This window comes from Macrosteles quadrilineatus, unplaced genomic scaffold (assembly GCF_028750875.1).
Source record: "Macrosteles quadrilineatus isolate MER2022 unplaced genomic scaffold, UCM_ALF_1.0 Scaffold_1__1_contigs__length_201487025, whole genome shotgun sequence".
Classification (NCBI taxonomy): domain Eukaryota; kingdom Metazoa; phylum Arthropoda; class Insecta; order Hemiptera; family Cicadellidae; genus Macrosteles; species Macrosteles quadrilineatus.
This window is the reverse complement of record NW_026542594.1, coordinates 42,321,022-42,344,213: the sequence shown is the minus strand read 5'-3', so window position 1 is coordinate 42,344,213 and position 23,192 is coordinate 42,321,022. Positions and strand designations below refer to the sequence as shown.

The following is a 23,192-nucleotide window of genomic DNA, read 5'->3' as shown; positions in this document are numbered from 1 at the left end:
GCAGTATAGATACCATTTTCCCCATATATGTACATTATATAGATAGTATCTTTATAAAATGTACACACTATATACAGAAAATAGACAGAGATGTTGACTGAAATGCTATAGACGAGCCTCTATTTATTAAATAAACATGTACAGCTATAACTTTTTATTTTCCTATTTTCTCCTCACTTGCCGGCTTTATTTTCTTGACTGGCTAGGGGTCCTCGGATGTGGGCTGAGCTTTGAGATGGATGTTCTGTAGAAGGACCTGGGATGTTGTCCTCATCCAAAGGAACATCTTCTACTTCATCACCTACGATGGTTGGTTCGGAGTTGGAGTAGTTCCCCTCACATTGGCCACATATTTTTGAGCAAAAGAGCCCTACTCGTCGGCAGCCGCAGTTACCTTCTTGCATGAGCATGCTACCAGTTTCAAGAGAGCATCTGGGGCTAGGCTCCGTAAGGTAGTAATAGGAACAAATGAGTCTGCAGGTCTTTCTCTAGCCCCAATTCTCGGGTGACAACTTCTTTCTTAAACTTGGTAAAACACCCTCTGGGAGTGTTGTTCAGCTGCAGCTTCAGTTGCTAGAAGAGATAATATATTACCATTCATCTTATAAGCTGATGTAATACAACTCTTGAATCGCAGCTTATTCAGCTTGTTAGTGATATATATGGTTACCACCATACAAGGCCACCAAGAGTCTCTCCCCTGCCTCGGTAATTTCGTTTGTTGTTGAATTGGGATTAGAAAACCGGCAAAGATAGGTATAGAGGTAGTTATGTCTTATAACTGTCTTATGACTCCACGTCCGCTCTATTCCAACAAGGTAAAGTAAAGGCACTAAAGACAGTCAAGAAAATAAAGACGGCAAGTGAGGTGAAAATAGGAAAATAAAAGCTATAGTTGTACATGTTAATTTAATAAATAGAAGCTCGTCTACAGCATTTCAGTCAACATCCCTGTCTATTTTCTGTATAAAGTGTGTCCATTTATAATGATACTATCTATATAATGTACATATATGGGGAAAATGGTATCCATACTGCAGCCCTAGCATATTAAACTATATTTTTAATCGACCCTATGATTTATAATTATAATTTTCAAATGTATTTAAATTGAAAATTGTTTTGTTATTTTTTTATGCTATGGTTACCGACTATAAACATTACTTACGTTTTTTTACCACTAAATGTGACCTAATTGTACCATATAATTATAAAATAATCAATATTCATCAAATAGAGTTCGCTGGGTGTCTAATCGAAGGATTTATAATGGTGTTTCCTACGTTTTCCAATAGGTAAAAGAAAATGATGAATTTTGAGCGCGCTCTAGCGTCAGTTTGGAACATCGTAGAAATAAAGTTATTATACGTATATTGTAGGGAATTTAGTATAATTTAATTTAGTAAATGACAGTTATTGCAAAAAAATACTCCGTTTGTGAGTTATACGCAAAAAAGTAAAACAAGTACAGTATTTTATTAGTTTTTTGCGATTTCTGAAGTTAGCTCACCTCTGGCGAGGTGGCAAAGTTTAAAATCGGATTCAGCGCCAAAAAATACATAAGAAACCACTGATAAAAAAACTTCGGGAATTTTTTCCTGAAAACATCATCTTTTTTCCTCATATGCTTGGACTATAAAAAAGAACAGAAATTTTATTTATCAGATTTTATTAAAACTACCTAACATTTGGTGCCGAAAACCCGTCGAATCATGTCAAAAAAAGAACCATTATCTCGTATGACTACAAGATCCTGTACAAAACGAGAAGAGAAAAAGGACAGTGAAGTTGAAAAAGTTGGCCTTGATGTCTCTGCAAAAAGTGCACTATCCTTTCCTTCTTCTGATAGAAGTTCCAATAAAAGTAAAAGTAGCAGCAGGAGGAACAGAGAAGTAGCTGATGTTATTAATGAACTCATTAAGATTCAGGAAGAGGAAACAGCTATCACAATAGCACGTGCAGAAGCTAATGCAGAGGCAAAAAGACAAGAAGCTAATGCAGAGGCAAAAAGACAAGAAGCTAATGCAGAAGCAAAAAGAGAAGAAGCTAAAAGAAAGGAGTTAGAATTGAAGAAAAGACTAATGGAAGAAAGACTATCACTAATCAATTCTAGATCGTCCTCAAGAGGTAGTAGCACTTCCAAGCGTTCTCTCGTGTCAATTGATCAACCTATACCAACGAAAGAAGCTGTTACCTACCTTTTGGATGCAAGGTATTAAAAATGAAATGATTCCTGGTGATCAAGCACAGAAGTTCAACACTGTGAGGGTAAGGGATGAGCCGACTGATGACCATCTAGATGATCAGCCAAAGCCTAGGGTCAACAGGTCGGTGAGTACATCCAAAATACCTAATATGAACGCCCAAGATGAACAGTTTATGCCTTGGGAAAATGAACCATCAAGGTATGAACCAACTGATGACCATCTAGATGATCAGCCAAAGCCTAGGGTCAACAGGTCGGTGAGTACTTCCAAAATAACTAATATGAACGCCCAAGATGAACAGTTTAGGCCTTGGGAAATTGAACCATCAAGGTATGAGCCAGCTGATGACCATTTAGATGATCAGTCAAAACCTAGGGTCAACAAGTCGGTGAGTACATTCAAAATTCCATATAGTAATGCCCAAGATGAACAGTTTACGCCTTGGGCAAATGAACCATCAAGGGATGAGCCGATTGATGACCATCTAGATGACCAGTCAAAGCCTAGGGTACAAAAATTGGTGACATCCAACATACCTAATGCTAACGCTCAAGATGAACAGTTTAGGCCTTGGGCAAATCAACCAGCAAGGAATCCCAAAATAAAACTGTTTCAAAAACACTTTCCAGACCTATTTCAGCGGTTTGGTGTAAGGCCTCGAGATGTTAGATATGAAGAGCCTCGAGATGAAGATACCTTAACAAATCAGCTCAATACGGACGGGAAACAGACCAATGCTAGGGTTTTGTGTAATCTCCCAGATTTCAGTGGAGATCTCAGTCAATGGTCAGCTTGGATTGCTGAGTTTAAACGCTCTACTGATATTAAACTCTTGACTGATATTGAAAATCTTCAAAAGGTACAAAGAACATTGAATGGTAAGGCAAAAGAAATTGTTTCAGCACTTTTGATTTACCCAGAAAACGTGCCTGAGATCATAAATGTGTTAGAGCATCGCTTTGGAGGCCAAGAGGTTGTAACTAAGAGCCTAATTGAAGAAATATTTTTGAGATTTGACGTAAGGCACGAAGATCAAGATGCTTTAAGATTTCTGTGGCGGGGAGAAGAAAGTGGAAGAGTAGAAGAGTGGTGCATGGCATTATTGAATTTCGGAGCTGTCTGCTCATCAATTTGTTCAATTTATGTCCATCGAACCAATTATGAGAAGAAAAAGAAGAAACTGGAGAATACTCTAAGGGAGGATTACGATACAACTCAGAGCCTGGTACCACCAGGCAAGTACTGCACTGCGTTAAATCAGCCAGTGATAAAGTGGATCTTTGGTCAAGTGTCTGTGTGTGACCAGATGTCTACTGCCACCAAGATTACATACCACAACTGTAGCAGGAAGAAATGTATCACTTTGGACAGAGACCTCACTGAACCTGGCGGAATGTTATCTGAAGATGCACCTAAAAGAGGAGGATCAGTGTTTATGAAAATTGTAGAGTTCACAGAGAGTCAGAAGGCTTTGTCCCAGCTTGAGACAGAATATGCAAACATCGACCAGAAGATCTGGACAATTCATAAGGACGCTGACAAGCACTACTCCCTGAACCAAAGGCTAGAGATCAGACAAGCAGACGTAGAAATGGCGAAGACCAGGATACAATTGTTCATGAGAGTCAGTGGGTGTAAGAAAAAAGAAAAGGAGTTTTCAAAAAAAAAAGTTAAGCAGCTGGAAGCTAAAGTAAAAGATGCAAAAAACCCAAGAGAAAAAGAATTAAAATCTGCAGAACAAGAAAATAAACGATTACAGAAAAAGGCAGAGGAAAGCAGAAATAAGTGGAAGGAAAGAGAGCAGGAGTTTGAAACGTCATGGAGCATTGAAAATGAACAGCAAGAAATCGAAAAATGTGTGGCTACCAACGAACAACTGAATAATAAAGAGCTTGAAGAACATACCGGGCAAGCAAATCAAGCTCATACAGATGTTAAGACGCTCCATAAGCAAGTAATGGATCAGAAAGATGTTTTGTCAAAAGTGAACAGTGAGATTACAGTAACACAGAAAGACAAAGCAGCATTAGAGAAGGAAAGTGAAATGCAGCGGAAAATGATAGAGTTTCAGCACAAGATCACTAAACTGAAGTCAGACTCTGACAGTGCTAAGAATACGCTGAACGACTTCTTGAAAGCTTACAAATGGATTGAGAAGGACAGACAGTTCTTTGGTCAGCCGGACGGAAATCACGATTTCAAGACTAGTGAACTTCATCAAGTTCAGAAGCAACTGTCTATACTCAAGGAGACGACGAACACAGATTCAAGAGGCGTGATGTCAAAAGGTGTTTATAAAAGCCACCTATCCTATTGTCGACGTCTAAGCTAAATAAGAGAATTTTCAGAAGACCTACCAGCAAATATGTAAAACTTAATGTTTAAAATGTTGTGGCCTGGAGAAACGTCAAATAGTTTTTGTTATAATATGTTATTGTAAGCTAAATGCATAATTTAGTATGCAATGGAACAATGATTCAGTCTAAATTTAATAATAATATTGGTCAGCTGTTTTATTTTTGGTGTTAAAAATAAATGTAATAAAAAAGAACAGAAATTTTATTTATCAGATTTTATTAAAAATACCCAACAGATATTGTGATAAATGCACAGTCAACCAAATTTATGATTACTAAATACTGCTTGCCTAATACATAATGATATTAAATTGTATTATGAAAAAAAGATTTCATCATTTGAAGGTTTTTTAATTTGAATTTGGGATGAACTAATTTATTATATACCATTACGTAAATTTCATTACATAAAAAAGCTCGGTTTCATCAAAAAGCGCACACCTCTAATTATATGTTACTAAGGTTTTACTAACCGTGTGAGCGAAATTTCGGGAAATTTTAAATCTCGTTACACAAGACGAGATTTCTTTTTGGCTGAGATTTTTATCGAGACGAGAAGGAAAAAAAAATTAAAACGCCTGCAGAAAGTCAATGCAATACCCGCAATACAGGAGCGTGTTGTAGTTGCGTTTGCTTTGCGAAGGCGTTCTTTTTTAATTAATTCTTCAAATGTAAATATTACTTTAATTATTTTAATAACATTTGAGAAGTTTTGTTAAGTGTTAGCAGTGTGAGGAATGTTTTATTACTATAAAAAAAGTCAAAACAAGTAACTATTATAAAAATTAATATTTTATTTTATGATTTATTTTATTTTAGGATAAGTTGAACTCTATCCTAACTGATATCACTATGTTTCCTAATTGTAGGCATTTTTAATAAGTTAGGCGTGATTAATAAAAAAATGTTATGCTGATGTTTTTTGATAAAAGATTGTAAATATTCTTGCCTATTATCATTATTTTTGTATATAAACTGTCATCTAATAATGTTACAAAATCAGGTAAAAATTCCGAACGTGCATTTCCCGTTGTGTTCCCGTTGTGTATGAGAAGGGAAATCCCGTCTCGATCTCGACTCGAAATTTTATGAGAAATAAAAAATCTAGTCTCGTCTCGTCTCGAACTAAAAATCCAATCTCGTCCTTCCCTAGTGTGAGTTGAGTTTGAGCAGGCACTGCAGAAGTAGCAGCCAGGACTTGTGAGGGTCCATGATGCTATTACCTCTGTGAGCTAATCCTACTAGCTCCTGCATCAAAACCTCTACTGGATCACACTACACACAACAACATAGGACATGGAAGGCATTACTAACCGTGTGAGTTGAGTTTGAGCAGGCATTGCAGAAGTGGCAGCCAGGACTTGTGAGGGTCCATGATGCTATTACCTCTGTGAGCTAATCCTACTAGCTCCTGCATCAAAACCTCTACTGGATCACCCTACACACAACAACATAGGACATGGAAGGCATTACTAACCGTGTGAGTTGAGTTTGAGCAGGCATTGCAGAAGTGGCAGCCAGGACTTGTGAGGGTCCATGATGCTATTACCTCTGTGAGCTAATCCTACTAGCTCCTGCATCAAAACCTCTACTGGATCACACTACACACAACAACATAGTAAATGGAAGGCATTACTAACCGTGTGAGTTGAGTTTGAGCAGGCATTGCAGAAGTGGCAGCCAGGACTTGTGAGGGTCCATGATGCTATTACCTCTGTGAGCTAATCCTACTAGCTCCTGCATCAAAACCTCTACTGGATCACACTACACACAACAACATAGGACATGGAAGGCATTACTAACCGTGTGAGTTGAGTTTGAGCAGGCATTGCAGAAGTGGCAGCCAGGACTTGTGAGGGTCCATGATGCTATTACCTCTGTGAGCTAATCCTACTAGCTCCTGCATCAAAACCTCTACTGGATCACACTACACACAACAACATAGTAAATGGAAGGCATTACTAACCGTGTGAGTTGAGTTTGAGCAGGCATTGCAGAAGTGGCAGCCAGGACTTGTGAGGGTCCATGATGCTATTACCTCTGTGAGCTAATCCTACTAGCTCCTGCATCAAAACCTCTACTGGATCACCCTACACACAACAACATAGTAAATGGTTTTTAACATTATGAGACTATTGGATTGTTTAGCAAGATTGTGGCCGTTGTAAAACATGGACATTAAGAGATCAATTTAGTTATGTTACTTAATTTATTTCTGGACCTAATTGTGACTAACCTTTTCCATGGATATTTTAAGCTTGTTAATCAACAAGTCAAAAGCTCCTTGAAGATCTCCGGACCGCTCCAATAGAATTGCTGTTACTCCATCTAATCTTTGTTCTTGAGATACCTTAAATGTGAAAGTACAGATCATTACACATCAATATTGTAAAACTGTTACACTTTTAAAACATGTTTAATATTTAAATGGAATTTAATACACAACTTAAATTGTGGCATAGATATTTTTCTGTATTATCAGTGTACAGTAATGTTGGGAGTGATTACACAGAATGCTAAGCCAAGAAGTGAGTTTTACGTCTTATAACTATCATTTCTGTTAAGTAGTGCTGTGTTCAAACAGAATCTAAAATCCAGCTAACTTACAGACTAAGATCAACAGCCAAATCACTTTATTTTATAAAACAGTAGAGCTCCCAAAATCTAACTGTGGGAAACGGTATCCTCCGGCTGTTTGATCATGTCTAACATTCAACAGAGTTAAGGCCTCTTTTTCTTGGAGCGATTGCACCGATAGTCAGCGACGGAGTTTGCGTTGTCCTGTTTTGCTTAGAGCGACTGTCGCAAGTGTCACTAGCTACAGTCGCGGACCACTGCCCTGGGTACCAGTCTTGCGATAATCGTGCCGCGACTGATGCGCACCAACACATGCGCAGAATCTCAAAACAGTGCAGTTCACTCAGTAGGCACATTAATAATAGGGGTTAAAATAACCACAATTTACTTTTTCGTTCACATTAATTATTCTATTCATGTGCTGTTACGATTGTACTGTTTTGGTTATATTTCCTTACACATTCATTTAATTTTTTTACATTAAATTGTAGAAGAATCAGACGACTATTTATTTCCATCAAACTTGGAAATTGTCATTGCGCAAATGGTTGTGCATGAATTTTTTTAGGTAACCCTCGTCGATTTGAATTTAAATATAAAATGCTTGACTGTTCCAAGTTAACTATGTGTTATTTACGTAGTGTGGGTGTTAATACTGTATCAGTTTTGTTGTATGAATAAATCTTTTTTATTTAGACTCAAGGTTTTATTTTTCGACATTCATGTACTCTTACTGATATTACTTCTTCTATTGATACTTCATCTAGGGTCAAGTAGAGCCTGGTCTTCTAACTCCTCACTGAGGAGAGGAGATACTTAAAAAGGTTCATCGCGCACTCATGAATTCACTATTGTGAGCTCTGTTACTGTAGCAATATGATGCTAATTTGTGACTGGTTTTTACTGATTGAACAGGTTGGGATGTCTGTGGAATAATGGAAGAGTGGTATGGATAGGTGAGGGTAGGATACATGAGGGTATGGATAGGGGACATGGAAATATATATAACAAATTAACTATAAGGTTGAGGAATTAGGAAGGGCTGTAACTGTCTATTTTAAAGGAAAGGTTTTACCCTGAGTTTGATCGTGCCCATTGCACGAGCCAGGTATTAATGAGCTGTGATTTACCAATTTATAACATGACAATCTTATAACTAAACCACTACCTGAATAAGTAAGAATTGCGTTGACAAGATAACTAATTAATTAATGAACTAACCATGTAAAATGGAACCTGATTGAAGTAAAGTAATTTGCCAATGAATTAATCGGATTGAAAGCACAGAATAATTGAACAATTTAGAACCTTGTCAATTTGTAACTTGGCTTCGACAAGATGAATGCCGGTTCCTCTTAAGGAGAAACCGACATTTTAAATTGGAAAACTACATCCTAAAGCCCCTGATTTTTCCCCGGCAACCCCTAACTAAATATTAAACTATTCCATAATTGCTGTTAGGTTCGCCTGATAATTAATTTAACTACTTATCCTAAAATACTTATGTTTAATCAGGAGCTGCTTTGGAGTTTGATATTGGCGATAACAGACAAGCGAACAACAAGAAGAATTTCTGGTTGCTAGTCCTTTTTAGTTCTATTGCCTTTGACAGCTGATACGCTTCGCCCAGTAAGTTATCGCTCGTGCGCTAAGTATGTCAGTGTATCAGTGTATCAGTTATTTTGTGGTTGAAATCATATTGAAACGATAGCTTTCAAATAACAGTTATTATTAAAGAAAACATTAAGTATGCTTCTGAATGGGAAAAGATTGTTATGGGGGTGCCTCAGGGCTCTATATTAGGACCGTTATTGTTTTTGATGTACATAAATGATCTACCTAAGAATGTTAAACCTAGTTTGTTGTTATATGCTGACGATACGACAGCCATCATTAAATCAAAAGACAGTCATGAACTAAGTTTAGCCTTGAATCAAGCTCTTCAAGATCTGTCAAAATGGTTTAAAGTAAACGGTTTAAAAATGAACCACATTAAAACACAAATAGTAAAATTTCAAACTGCACAGTGTAGGGACGATCTTGAAGGCTTTGTTTATTTTGATAATGAAAAAATAAATCTTAGCAACACAGCTAAATTTTTAGGAATTGATGTAGATAGTTTATTGAATTGGAAGAATCACATTCATAACACCTCTAAAAAGTTAAATTCAGTATGTTTTCAAATGTTGGTCTTAAGAAATGTTGTTGATTTAAACACTAGACTAATGATTTATCACGCTTTATTTTCGTCAATTTTACAGTATGGAATAGAGCTTTGGGGCGTCACATCTGATTCGTATCAACTTTTTAAACTTCAAAAAAGAATACTTAGAATTATGACTTTTAAACCCGTAAAACATTCTTGCAAACAACTTTTTAAAGAACTAAAGATTCTACCGTCCCTAATTTGTATATTCTTAAATGTTTATTGTATGTGAAATCAAATTTTGAAAAACTCCACAGTGAAAATAATCGACACAATTATAACACTAGATTTCATACAGATTTTCAATATCCTATACACAGATTAAATCTTGTGGAAAGGACACCTTCTTATATGGGTAAAAGATTTTTTAACAATTTGCCTGGGTACTACAAATCTATAATAGGATTAGTATCTTTTAAAGAAAAAATTTTTGAATTTTTATTGGAAAAGAATTATTATAGTATTGGTCAGTTTCTTGAAGATAAATCAATGTGAATTGTTTGTTTTGTTACCTACTATGTATTTATTTTTACCAATATAAGCTAGTTTATTTTAGTGTAGTTTGACGATGTCACCTGTTTTGTTTGGCTGTGCCAGAGCATAAAAAAAAACGTTTTGTGACAATAAAGATGACTTTGACTTTATGTATGCATATAAAAGTGACGCCCACGGCACAGTAACTATGAAAAATCACGCTGTGGCCAAACACCAATCGCTCTACGCAAAACGGCCTCCGCAACAGCGATAGTAGCCGAGCGATAATCGCTGTGTGACTATCGCTACAGTCACTCCAAGCAAAATGGGCATTTATTGGTTGTGCAAGTATCTGTACAAGGAGATTTGTCTCTGGTCTCAGCCCAAAGATAATACGTAGTTTTATTGTAAACAAAATGTGTTTAATTGAGGTTACAAGTAAATAACAGTAAATATTGTATTTATATTGCAGACCCATGTCTGCTTAGATAACCCTTGTTGTTATAGCTAATCTGATATACAAACTGTAAAATAGAGGATGTAAGAGGGACAAAAATATTAAATGGGACAATTCAAGTCACTTGGCAATAAATAAAATGTGTATACTTGAAATAGTAAAAACTATTGTTCATACGTTTTAAAAATATCATTGGAGTAGAGTCTACAACATATTAATTGCATAAAACTAATTGTGATATATAAAAAAAAAAAATATTTATATATAAAATGTAGCATCAGTTGCATGTCACTCCCCTTGGTTTAATGTGTTCTAAAAAATTTCCTAAACACATTCGTTTAGTTACTGGTGGTTTAGGCCCCGAATATTACAAATAAATCTTCTACTTTTCATATAGTGTATAGCTTGTATATATGAACTAAACATTAATCAATTTATAAGCTATCAAACCTCGTCACGGGTGTTAATTGTAACAGCGGTCGCAACGATCGAAAATGCGTTTTTTACTCGCTAGGTAGCAGATCGATCGTCAGCCAAGCATTCAGTAGTGAGTGAAATGCGTCCGCTGCTACAAACTTTGCGACCGCCGATACAACTTTTGAAATTGTTATTATTGCCATCTCGATCGTAAAGAAATTATACATGATTAATTGATTATGATTTTTAAGATGTTTTATTTTATAACATTTATGTTTTTTTTTTCATGATAAACTAACAACGAATGAAATTAAATGGAAAATGAGTTTATTGTAAGGAAGGGTTAGAACAAAAAAGTAGCCTACTCTCTTCACTTAACCTCTAACGTTATCGGTCCCCGAACGGTAGTTACTGCTTTATTTTTTATTATACTATCTAACATTCGTTTGCGCTATGTGTTTAATTGTTTAAAATAAACTCCCATGTTGCTCCCTATTTCCTTAGTTTGAAAAAATAATTTTTATTACTATTTAAATGGATTTTCAGGCAATGGATAACAGAAAGAGTAGTAAAAAGAAGAAAAAAACTGCCGAAGAAATTAGAATTTATAACAGAGAGAGGCAAAGAGAAAGAAGAAAAAAGTTCACAGAAGAGCAATTAGAAGCAAAAAGAGAATACGATAGAAAGTACAAGGAAGAAAAGAAGAGAAAGGGGGAATGGAAAAATGTAAAAAATATGACACGCCGTGAACTGAAAAAGGTCAGGCGCGATACTAAAGAAAGAACTAGACGTTGCAGGCAAAGAAAAAAAATGATTACTCAGGAAAATAGAGTTTTAGATCTGACCCCTCCTGGTAGCCCTAATGTTGTCATGCCAAATATTGTGCTTGGAAGAGCGGGGTCATCAAGGAAACTTGTTGGTCGAAAAAGAAAAGCTCTTTCAAAAACAAAAGTATATAATGACTTGATTAAGGCCAAACTCAAGCAGAAACTTGAGCATAAACGAGCTGAGCGCTACAAACAAAAGTTTTATAGGCTTGCAAAAAAGATTAAAGGACTATCAACCCCAAGCCCAAACACTACGGTAAAAAAAATGTGTGGAAACATACAAATACCTTCCCCAGTAAAAAGAAAACTGGGTTTCTCTGAAATTTTGACGTCTCATTTAGAGAAAAAAAGGAAAGAAAGGGAATCAAAATAAGCTCCAAGATTTTAATAATATTGTGTCTCCAAGAGAGTTAAAGAAACACAGAATGATATCCAAAGCGTCAAAGTTCATCTCTTACAAAATGTACAGGAAAGCTCTCGCTCAAACTAAGCGGAAAAAATCATTGAAAAAAGTGAACCACGCCATGCTTGTGGGGATATTTCTAGAACAGGACGACAACAGCCGAATGTGTCCTGGCAAGAAAGACACAGTCACCCGAAAAAAAGTCAAAGTCCAAAAAAGAGTTTTATTGGACACAATGAAAAACTTGCATCTCAAGTTTTTGAGGGATTATAAATTTCAAATTTTGTACGATTTATTTAGGAAACTAAGGCCTTTTCACATTGTTAAGCCAAGATTATCAGATAGAGAGACATGCCTTTGCATTGAACATGCTAATGTGAAACTTGTTATAGACAAGCTATATTTCCTGAAAGTTCTACCAAGTAATTCGTTGACAAAACTGTTGAACATGGCCTGTTGCAGGACACAATACCAGAAGTGTATGTATAGAAAGTGTGTAAAATGTACGTCAAAACTGATACTTGATCTAAGCTCGTTCGATCTTTCCCAACAAACGTCGTATCGTCAATGGATAAAGAAAAAAGAAGAAAGAGTAATAAAGAATGTAAAGAAGGTTGTATCTCTCACAACAAAAGGAGTTTTTCAGTGTTCTTTGAAAAATCTTGTTGAGATATTTTTTGAGCAGTTTAACAACATTGCAGCTCATACATTTGACTTTAATCACCAGTACAAACAAATGGCTCGGTTAAAAAAAAACATGGGCAAGAATGAAATCATAATCCACATGGATTTTTCAGAAAATTATGTTACAAAGTTTTCTTCTGAGCCCCAAGCAGTACATTTCGGAGCTTCAAAAATCCAGCTTTCTCTTCACACCATTGTTTGTTACAACCAAAGCCTACCTCAGGAAATACAGTCGTTCTGCACTGTTTCATCTAATCTAGAACACGCAGCATATGGAGTGTGGGCACATCTGGAGCCGGTTTTAAAGTCAATTGTTGAGAATTACAAACATATAGACATTTTTCACTACCAGTCAGATGGGCCAAGCTCTCAGTACAAAAATAAGAGCAATTTGTTTCTCTTAATTCATAAATTACCTGAGTTTTTCCCAAACATTAAGATGTGGACCTGGAATTTTTCTGTTTCCGGACATGGAAAGGGTCCGATGGACGGAATCAGTGGCACAATAAAAAGAACGGCTGATTCTGTCGTTCTTCACGGTCAAGATGTTACAAATGCTCACGATCTGATTGAAAAAGTTCAACCACTATGCCCTAAAATAAAGTTGATAGAAGTTAGTAGTGATGACATCAATAAATGGAAGTCCTATTTACCCTTAAACCCACCAATACTAAAGAGAATCCAAAAAGTACATAAAATTTTGTGGCAAAAATGTCACTCTCTCATGATTGAAATCAGAAGTTTGACATGCAACACATGCATGTTTAAATTCTGTAAACACTTCAAGATCGTAGAAGGCTTTATGTAATTTGAAAGTGGGAAAGCCAAACTAATTCCCCTGGTACCAATGTGTTCTTATAATGGGCTGCAGCAATTGTCTGACGTCAATCTGACGGATACAACTTGTGACGACTTAATGCAGCTCACTGAGGTCAACCTAGAAGATTCGCTCTTTGACAAACTGATCCAGGCCCTTGACGATATCCCAAACGAGAACTTTGATTGCAGCCCAAATGAGATCCCTGGCAACAACCCAGCACACACTCGAGATGGCAACTCGATTGAGACTTCTGATTTTAACCCAATTGAGACAATTGATGACAACCCGATTGAGACCACTGATGACAACCGATTGAGACCACTAATGACAACCCGATTGAGTCCACTGATGTCAACCCGATTGAGTCCACTGGTGACAACCTGATTGAGTCCACTGATGTCAACCCGATTGAGTCCACTGATGTCAACCCGATTGAGTCCACTGATGACAACCCGATTAAGACCACTGATGACAACCTGATTGAGACCACTGATGACAACCTGATTGAGTCCACTGATGTCAACCCGATTGAGTCCACTGATGACAACCCGATTAAGACCACTGATGACAACCCGATTGAGATCACTGATGTCAACCCGATTGAGTCCACTGATGACAACCTGATTGAGTCCACTGATGACAACCTGATTGAGACCACTGATGACAACCTGATTGAGTCCACTGATGTCAACCCGATTGAGTCCACTGATGACAACCCGATTAAGACCACTGATGACAACCCGATTGAGATCACTGATGTCAACCCGATTGAGTCCACTGATGACAACCTGATTGAGTCCACTGATGACAACCTGATTGAGTCCACTGATGACAACCTGATTGAGTCCACTGATGTCAACCCGATTGAGTCCACTGATGACAACCCGATTAAGACCACTGATGACAACCCGATTGAGATCACTGATGTCAACCCGATTGAGACCACTGATGACAACCTGATTGAGTCCACTGATGACAACCTGATTGAGTCCACTGATGTCAACCCGATTGAGTCCACTGGTGACAACCTGATTGAGTCCACTGATGTCAACCCGATTGAGTCCACTGATGTCAACCCGATTGAGTCCACTGATGACAACCCGATTAAGACCACTGATGACAACCCGATTGAGATCACTGATGACAACCCGATTGAGACCACTGATGACAACCCGATTGAGACCACTGATGAAAAGAAGATTCAGACTCCTAGTGAAAACTTGACGCAGACATCTGACGACCAGCTCCATAATATTACTGATTGTATCCTTTTTTATTTTCAAGGAAAACGATTGACCTTTTTTTGTCAACAACAGAATCGTTAAAAACTTACTTGACCTAGCCCTATAGCTAATATAAAACCGTTATTTATTAAGCTAGCAATCACTGTACTTTACTTTTCTTCAAATTTTAACTCATTGATACCGTGACCGACGCTCCTTGTATCACCGTTGGTTTAATAGTACATGTCTTTTATTTTTACTAATTTATTATGTTCTCTGTTATATTCCTTAACATGTAATTACAGACAACCCTACCTTAGGATCATTTGTGGCTGTAATATATGATACGACGTGGTATCCTGGTAAGTATTATAATCAAATTTGTGGTTGATATATAAAAAATAGTACCAGACTGGGGAATAATGTTAAAATAAATAACTTTATTGCACTAAAATGTGACGTGGAAATTTAACGTTAAAGATTTAATAATTTGTGAGATATTACAAGTTTGTGAACTTAAAAAAATGTCTTCACGGCTAAAATAGTGTGATGATTGGTTTATATCTGCTGTATTTTAATTTCAGGGGTCGTTGAATAAATTGCCAACCTATTCATGTAAGCTTCATGGGAAGAAATGGCAGTTATTTCCACTGGCCACACAAGCCTGACCGTCAGTGGGTTAAGACGGACTCCACTCTCAGTACCATCAATCAAGTACCAAAACAGGTTTCATCCAGAAACTTTTCTTTGTCCGAGGAAATTATTACAGAACTCGATGAAATGTGCGAAGCAGAATTATTGTAAATTCTTGGTGTTATAAGTAACAACAGTAATTTGTCATTAACTACGTTCATTATTGTATATAAATACATTTTGTTCATTCATTTAAATAAACTGAACATTTAAAACAATTATTTTGATTATTTTTCAATACTAACCCACTCATTGTGACCGCCGCTACTTCAATTGCCCCATCGCTTCCGCGAATGGAATGGCTCCCACGCCCAGAAGAACAGAGTAAGATAATATTACTTTTTTATGATAAAGATAGTGACTTCAATACTTTTAAAATGGAGGCAGCGACGTAACTAGTGGCAGCCACAACCTACGAAACAGCGGTTGCAACCTAAGTAGCGGCGGTCGCGACCTATGTGACGCCGGTCGCGACCTATGTGACGGCGGTCGCGACCTAAGTAACGGCGGTCACATGTTGATATATATACGAATAAATCGTAAATACATGATTGTTGATCGTGAAACGATGGATAGTATTATTTATTCTTGTATTCTAATCCATAAAAAAAATATTTTATAAAAATAAAATATTAAAAAAAACTGTTGAAATGCCACATTGAATTTGTCCCATTTATTACTTTTGTCCCAAGAGCATTTGAGTTGACCAATACAGCGATAGATTAAGTTGACAAACCGTGAGCGAGACACAAAACAAATAAATCAAAATCTAACCTTTAGTCATGGTCCTTCAACTCAAGTGGAACATTGTGTGTAAAATTAATACACTCAACAATTTTTTGGATGAACAAGTAACAAGTAATTCGCAAGTTGAAAATCTCAATAATTAATTTATATGAAAAAAATAAATTCAGTTTTATTATAAACGGAAGAAACCATTTACAGACATTATTAATATACTGCATTTGATAATAATATTTATTTCGTATCTATATACTACCACAAAAGTATGCCAAACTAATAACTATTTACTGGGATTGCCTGGTCGAGATGAATATTCTTGTTTGCTTGAACTAAGGGAAGAGCTGCATCAGGTTCCATGCGACAAGTCAACACAAAGTACTTGGTCATGAGAGGGGAATCAAGTTCGCCCTCTAGCCTGTAACGTAATGAGTCATCAGTCCATTATTATAAAGGCTATATGATGATTCCTGTCTCCTAATCCTCTGTCTACCTGGCGACTGTCCAATGGTTCATGGCTTGGACCTGTCCCATGTAGACAAAGGATCAGGAGACAGGTTCCATCATACAGACTATAATATAAGTTGCACACAAATCTTTAATCATCATAGGGGAATCTAGCTGGCACAAACTGCAATCATTAGACCACAAATATAATTGCAAATTGCACACTCTCTAGGTTTGAACACTGATTTTGATGACAAGCCAGTCATGTGCATTTAATAATTATTAGCGGTACAGAAAATTTAAGGTCGGTACGACATTGGTACGGAACACGGCTACCAGAATTTTTGCCGTTTACTTCGCAGGATTGTATTTAAACCATTATTTTTTATTTTAATACAATGACAACACTTTAATACCCCCGCCGCAGCAAACCTGCAGACTAAGCGAATCTCCATTTGACTGATTTGATTACACTAAAATGTCTCTTTAAATATAATTAGTTTAACTTTAGCCTAAGGATTGCTGCAGCAGGGTGGGTAAAAAACTGGGGTTTTTTCAAATGTTAATAGTTTAGTAAGATATGAATGCATTTTCCGAATTTGATCAAAATATGTTCATTAACAAGCAAACTACAACAGTTTACTTCTCCATAAGAATAACATAGGAATTTTAAATTTACAATTTTTTGGAATTTTCTCCGTAACCATTAGGCGTATATTAATGCTACAATATACTAAATTATTTGTTTTTTTTTAACCTCTACAAAATGATTTGGAAAGAAATTGCTAAATTTTATGTTTTTTGGGTCAAAAATGGGAAAAACCAATTTTTACCCCATAAAACCCACATTAACCCTGCTCCCATAGTCTGATCATGTTGGTTCACGAACTCGTTTGAACAAATGTAGGTTTACACGTTTATACCAAATTTCATCAAAATCGGATCATTTTTGCTCGAGATATTGTGCTAACGGACACACACACAAACACACTCACACACACATATATATATTCATACATGAATTTAAACAGATGGTGTTTTTGGCCTCTAGGGACCTAAAAACAAAAAATAAATCGATCCCGGGTCCAGGTCTTACCATGAGTACTACGGTAATAGCTTATTCCCTATATCAGAAATTGGCTAACAAGATAATTAATATCCCCCACTCATGGTTTCCTAACGTATCATAGATTATTAAAACATTTTACCCCTAACAGGATTGTGTTTAGACAAAAATAACAGTTAATATTAAGGCTTTACCTATTTTACTACTAAGATAAGTCTTAGCCATGATAGTGGTTTTACAATTAGGTTTAGTTAAATTTTAGGAACTAAACATATTTGAAGTAACAATTTTACAAGATAATTTATCACGATAACTGGGTGTTTAACACACCAGCTGTCACACTCCTCTGTGTGAGGACTCTAGTGTGAACTGGTAGTGAATGTGTTAACATGTTGCCCACCAGCCGTCACACTCCTCTGTGTGAGGACTCTAGTGTGACCTGGTAGTGAATGTGTTAACACGTTGCCTACCAGCCGTCACACTCCTCTGTGTGAGGACTCTAGTGTGACCTGGTAGTGAATGTGTTAACACGTTGCCTACCAGCCGTCACACTCCTCTGTGTGAGGACTGTAGTGTGAACTGGTAGTGAATGTGTTAACACGTTGCCTACCAGCCGTCACACTCCTCTGTGTGAGGACTCTAGTGTGACCTGGTAGTGAATGTGTTAACACGTTGCCCACCAGCCGTCACACTCCTCTGTGTGAGGACTCTAGTGTGACCTGGTAGTGAATGTGTTAACACGTTGCCTACCAGCTGCCACACTCCTCTGTGTGAGTACTCTAGTGTGATCTGGTAGTGAATGTGTTAACATGTTGCCTACCAGCTGTCACACTCCTCTGTGTGAGGACTCTAGTGTGACCTGGTAGTGAATGTGTTAACATGTTGCCTACCAGCCGTCACACTCCTCTGTGTGAGGACTCTAGTGTGACCTGGTAGTGAATGTGTTAACATGTTGCCTACCAGCTGTCACATTTCTCTGTGTGAGGACTGTAGTGTGAACTGGTGGTGAATGTGTTAACACGTTGCCTACCAGCCGTCACACTCCTCTGTGGGAGGACTCTAGTGTGACCTGGTAGTGAATGTGTTAACATGTTGCCTACCAGCTGTCACACTCCTCTGTGTGAGGACTGTAGTGTGAACTGGTGGTGAATGTGTTAACACGTTGCCTACCAGCTGTCACACTCCTCTGTGTGAGGACTCTAGTGTGATCTGGTAGTGAATGTGTTAACATGTTGCCTACCAGCTGTCACACTCCTCTGTGTGAGGACTCTAGTGTGACCTGGTAGTGAATGTGTTAACATGTTGCCTACCAGCTGTCACACTCCTCTGTGTGAGGACTGTAGTGTGAACTGGTGGTGAATGTGTTAACACGTTGCCTACCAGCTGTCACACTCCTCTGTGTGAGGACTCTAGTGTGATCTGGTAGTGAATGTGTTAACATGTTGCCTACCAGCTGTCACACTCCTCTGTGTGAGGACTCTAGTGTGACCTGGTAGTGAATGTGTTAACATGTTGCCTACCAGCCGTCACACTCGTCTGTGTGAGGACTCTAGTGTGACCTGGTAGTGAATGTGTTAACATGTTGCCTACCAGCCGTCACACTCCTCTGTGTGAGGACTGTAGTGTGACCTGGTAGTAAATGTGTTAACACGTTGCCTACCAGCCGTCACACTCCTCTGTGTGAGGACTGTAGTGTGACCTGGTAGTGAATGTGTTAACACGTTGCCTACCAGCCGTCACACTCCTCTGTGTGAGGACTCTAGTGTGACCTGGTAGTGAATGTGTTAACATGTTGCCTACCAGCCGTCACACTCCTCTGTGTGAGGACTGTAGTGTGACCTGGTAGTGAATGTGTTAACACGTTGCCTACCAGCCGTCACACTCGTCTGTGTGAGGACTCTAGTGTGACCTGGTAGTGAATGTGTTAACACGTTGCCTACCAGCTGTCACACTCCTCTGTGTGAGGACTCTAGTGTGACCAGGTAGTGAATGTGTTAACACGTTGCCTACCAGCCGTCACACTCCTCTGTGTGAGGACTGTAGTGTGAACTGGTGGTGAATGTGTTAACACGTTGCCTACCAGCTGTCACACTCCTCTGTGTGAGGACTCTAGTGTGACCTGGTGGTGAATGTGTTAACATGTTGCCTACCAGCTGTCACACTCCTCTGTGTGAGGACTCTAGTGTGACCTGGTAGTGAATGTGTTAACATGTTGCCTACCAGCTGTCACACTCCTCTGTGTGAGGACTGTAGTGTGAACTGGTGGTGAATGTGTTAACACGTTGCCTACCAGCTGTCACACTCCTCTGTGTGAGGACTCTAGTGTGATCTGGTAGTGAATGTGTTAACATGTTGCCTACCAGCTGTCACACTCCTCTGTGTGAGGACTCTAGTGTGACCTGGTAGTGAATGTGTTAACATGTTGCCTACCAGCTGTCACACTCCTCTGTGTGAGGACTGTAGTGTGAACTGGTGGTGAATGTGTTAACACGTTGCCTACCAGCTGTCACACTCCTCTGTGTGAGGACTCTAGTGTGATCTGGTAGTGAATGTGTTAACATGTTGCCTACCAGCTGTCACACTCCTCTGTGTGAGGACTCTAGTGTGACCTGGTAGTGAATGTGTTAACATGTTGCCTACCAGCCGTCACACTCGTCTGTGTGAGGACTCTAGTGTGACCTGGTAGTGAATGTGTTAACATGTTGCCTACCAGCCGTCACACTCCTCTGTGTGAGGACTGTAGTGTGACCTGGTAGTAAATGTGTTAACACGTTGCCTACCAGCCGTCACACTCCTCTGTGTGAGGACTGTAGTGTGACCTGGTAGTGAATGTGTTAACACGTTGCCTACCAGCCGTCACACTCCTCTGTGTGAGGACTCTAGTGTGACCTGGTAGTGAATGTGTTAACATGTTGCCTACCAGCCGTCACACTCCTCTGTGTGAGGACTGTAGTGTGACCTGGTAGTGAATGTGTTAACACGTTGCCTACCAGCCGTCACACTCGTCTGTGTGAGGACTCTAGTGTGACCTGGTAGTGAATGTGTTAACACGTTGCCTACCAGCTGTCACACTCCTCTGTGTGAGGACTCTAGTGTGACCAGGTAGTGAATGTGTTAACACGTTGCCTACCAGCCGTCACACTCCTCTGTGTGAGGACTGTAGTGTGAACTGGTGGTGAATGTGTTAACACGTTGCCTACCAGCTGTCACACTCCTCTGTGTGAGGACTCTAGTGTGACCTGGTGGTGAATGTGTTAACATGTTGCCTACCAGCTGTCACACTCCTCTGTGTGAGGACTGTAGTGTGAACTGGTGGTGAATGTGTTAACACATTGCCTACCAGCTGTCACACTCCTCTATGTGAGGACTCTAGTGTGACCTGGTGTTGAATGTGTTAACATGTTGCCTACCAGCTGTCACACTCCTCTGTGTGAGGACTGTAGTGTGAACTGGTGGTGAATGTGTTAACACGTTGCCCACCAGCCGTCACACTCCTCTGTGTGAGGACTGTAGTGTGAACTGGTGGTGAATGTGTTAACACGTTGCCTACCAGCTGTCACACTCCTCTGTGTGAGGACTCTAGTGTGACCTGGTGGTGAATGTGTTAACATGTTGCCTACCAGCTGTCACACTCCTCTGTGTGAGGACTGTAGTGTGAACTGGTGGTGAATGTGTTAACACGTTGCCTACCAGCTGTCACATTCCTCTGTGTGAGGACTCTAGTGTGACCTGGTGGTGAATGTGTTAACATGTTGCCTACCAGCTGTCACATTTCTCTGTGTGAGGACTCTAGTGTGTGACGGCCTGGCATATATGCCTCATTTTGTTGTCATTTGTTAACTTCGAGCTTAAGCTGATTGGCCTTACTCCCTAAACCTGGCCGTTGGCTATCACCGAATATTTGCTAGGTTGTGTAAAGAAAAATAAAAAGAATATTTCCTATATTCTTTTGTAAATAAAAATAAAAGATTCTTTACTTTAATATCACCATTTCATTTCTTCAAACAATAACTCACACCCGTATGTAATATAATTTCGATATCCCATAGAGGTGTGAGTAAACCAAAAAGTTGCCCCCTGGTGGGGTTTGAAAATGAAATTGTATTACTTTAATCAAACTACTGAGGACAATCACACAGAGCTGCGCAGTGGAATTAAGATGTTAAATGTGAGCCCTGGCAATTAAATACCCCAGAAGTCCGATTGATGGACCGCGAGAGGTCTAATAATGTGTCCTCCTGAAATTACCTTCAATGATCTTATAATATAACAACACCTCTTAAAATATAATATAATGTAAACCAATACTCTGAATGCAAAATGCTGTCTTTGTTGAAATTCTGTTATTTATTGTATTGATTCTGCAGTATGATAGCTGTAAATACCAATATTTCATACACTGATTTAAATCAAGATGTATTAATTCATGTAATGATTGTTGATGCTTTGTATTCTATTGCAATCTTTCGGTTAAGCCGATTGATTGACCTTGATACGTGACGAACACAGGAAAATTAATAGAATCATTGAAAAATAACCTTCATATATTGAACAGATTCAAAATAGTTCAGATTCAAAATAACTCAGTTACACAGCAATACAGAAATGGATATTTGTTCTTTTTAATACTTCCAAAACCAACAAGGGAGAGAATTGATTGTGATTTTTGCTTTCGATGATTTATTGATGCAGAGTCTCGGGAACCTAGGTTACTTTATTTTATTTATTTTTTGGCTACCAGGCTTCCCAAATAATATTTTTATCAACAACTGGCCAGCTGATTTATCGATGCAAGAGGGATTATTAGTGAATCTGTGTATGATTCACACCTTATTGCTCAGAGGCAAACTGGGCCTAATTGACTACTGAGTCGATTATTTAATTTATGTTAATAAAATGATGTTTATGGCGTTAATGGAAGCCTATCCTCATAGCCTTTACTGCAACACCACCCTTCAACCGAGACAATGCCGTAATTTGATGACTGAATTTGATACACAATCAAACACTCTCTGATCTATCTAATATACTCTGGAAGTAATATTAATTAAATGTAGTTCGCAAAAGAACAAAGTCTGTGACGGCTATAAAATGTAGATTGAAAATATTTAAAAATGAAGTTTGATGTAAAAATTACAATATAAAATACGATTGATATAAAACTCTCTTCCAAATATTTTATTTATGTAAAATCTACAAATGCTTTACAGTACTTAATAAATGTAAATAACTCTAAATTTGAAACATGTGACTAGCTAACATAATAAAACATGAATGCTGAAAAACATGATTAAATATTCAATATGGACAGATTGGCTCGATTACACACTATAAATACAATTTTCATAGTACATTTACTTACATACAACGAAGGCACATAGACGACACTTAAACATATATTTACAAAAACTGCACTTGGGAGTGACTACGCAAAACGATCAATTTTTGACGAAGTTTCTCGATCGATGTCGGACGGTCAGACTTAAATATTTCAATTAATTTAATTTTGCTTTTGTTGATTCGCGATACGATTTTCTAGACACTCCGTGGATCAAACAATTGTTTCTCGTTACCAATACGGACGTAACGATTT

General features: G+C 38.1%; 1 protein-coding gene across 1 annotated transcript in view; it reads right to left on the bottom strand.

Moving 5' to 3' along the window:
- Positions 1–23,192, bottom strand: part of LOC128982827 (vacuolar protein sorting-associated protein 8 homolog) — a 306,699-nt gene that overhangs the window by 40,507 nt on the left and 243,000 nt on the right. The window contains exons 19-21 of the mRNA XM_054401853.1: positions 16,378–16,504; positions 6,801–6,914; positions 6,531–6,654 (exon numbers count right to left, since the gene is read on the bottom strand). Of these exons, the coding sequence (XP_054257828.1) occupies positions 6,531–6,654; positions 6,801–6,914; positions 16,378–16,504 (365 nt within the window). The remainder of the gene's footprint in view (positions 1–6,530; positions 6,655–6,800; positions 6,915–16,377; positions 16,505–23,192) is intronic.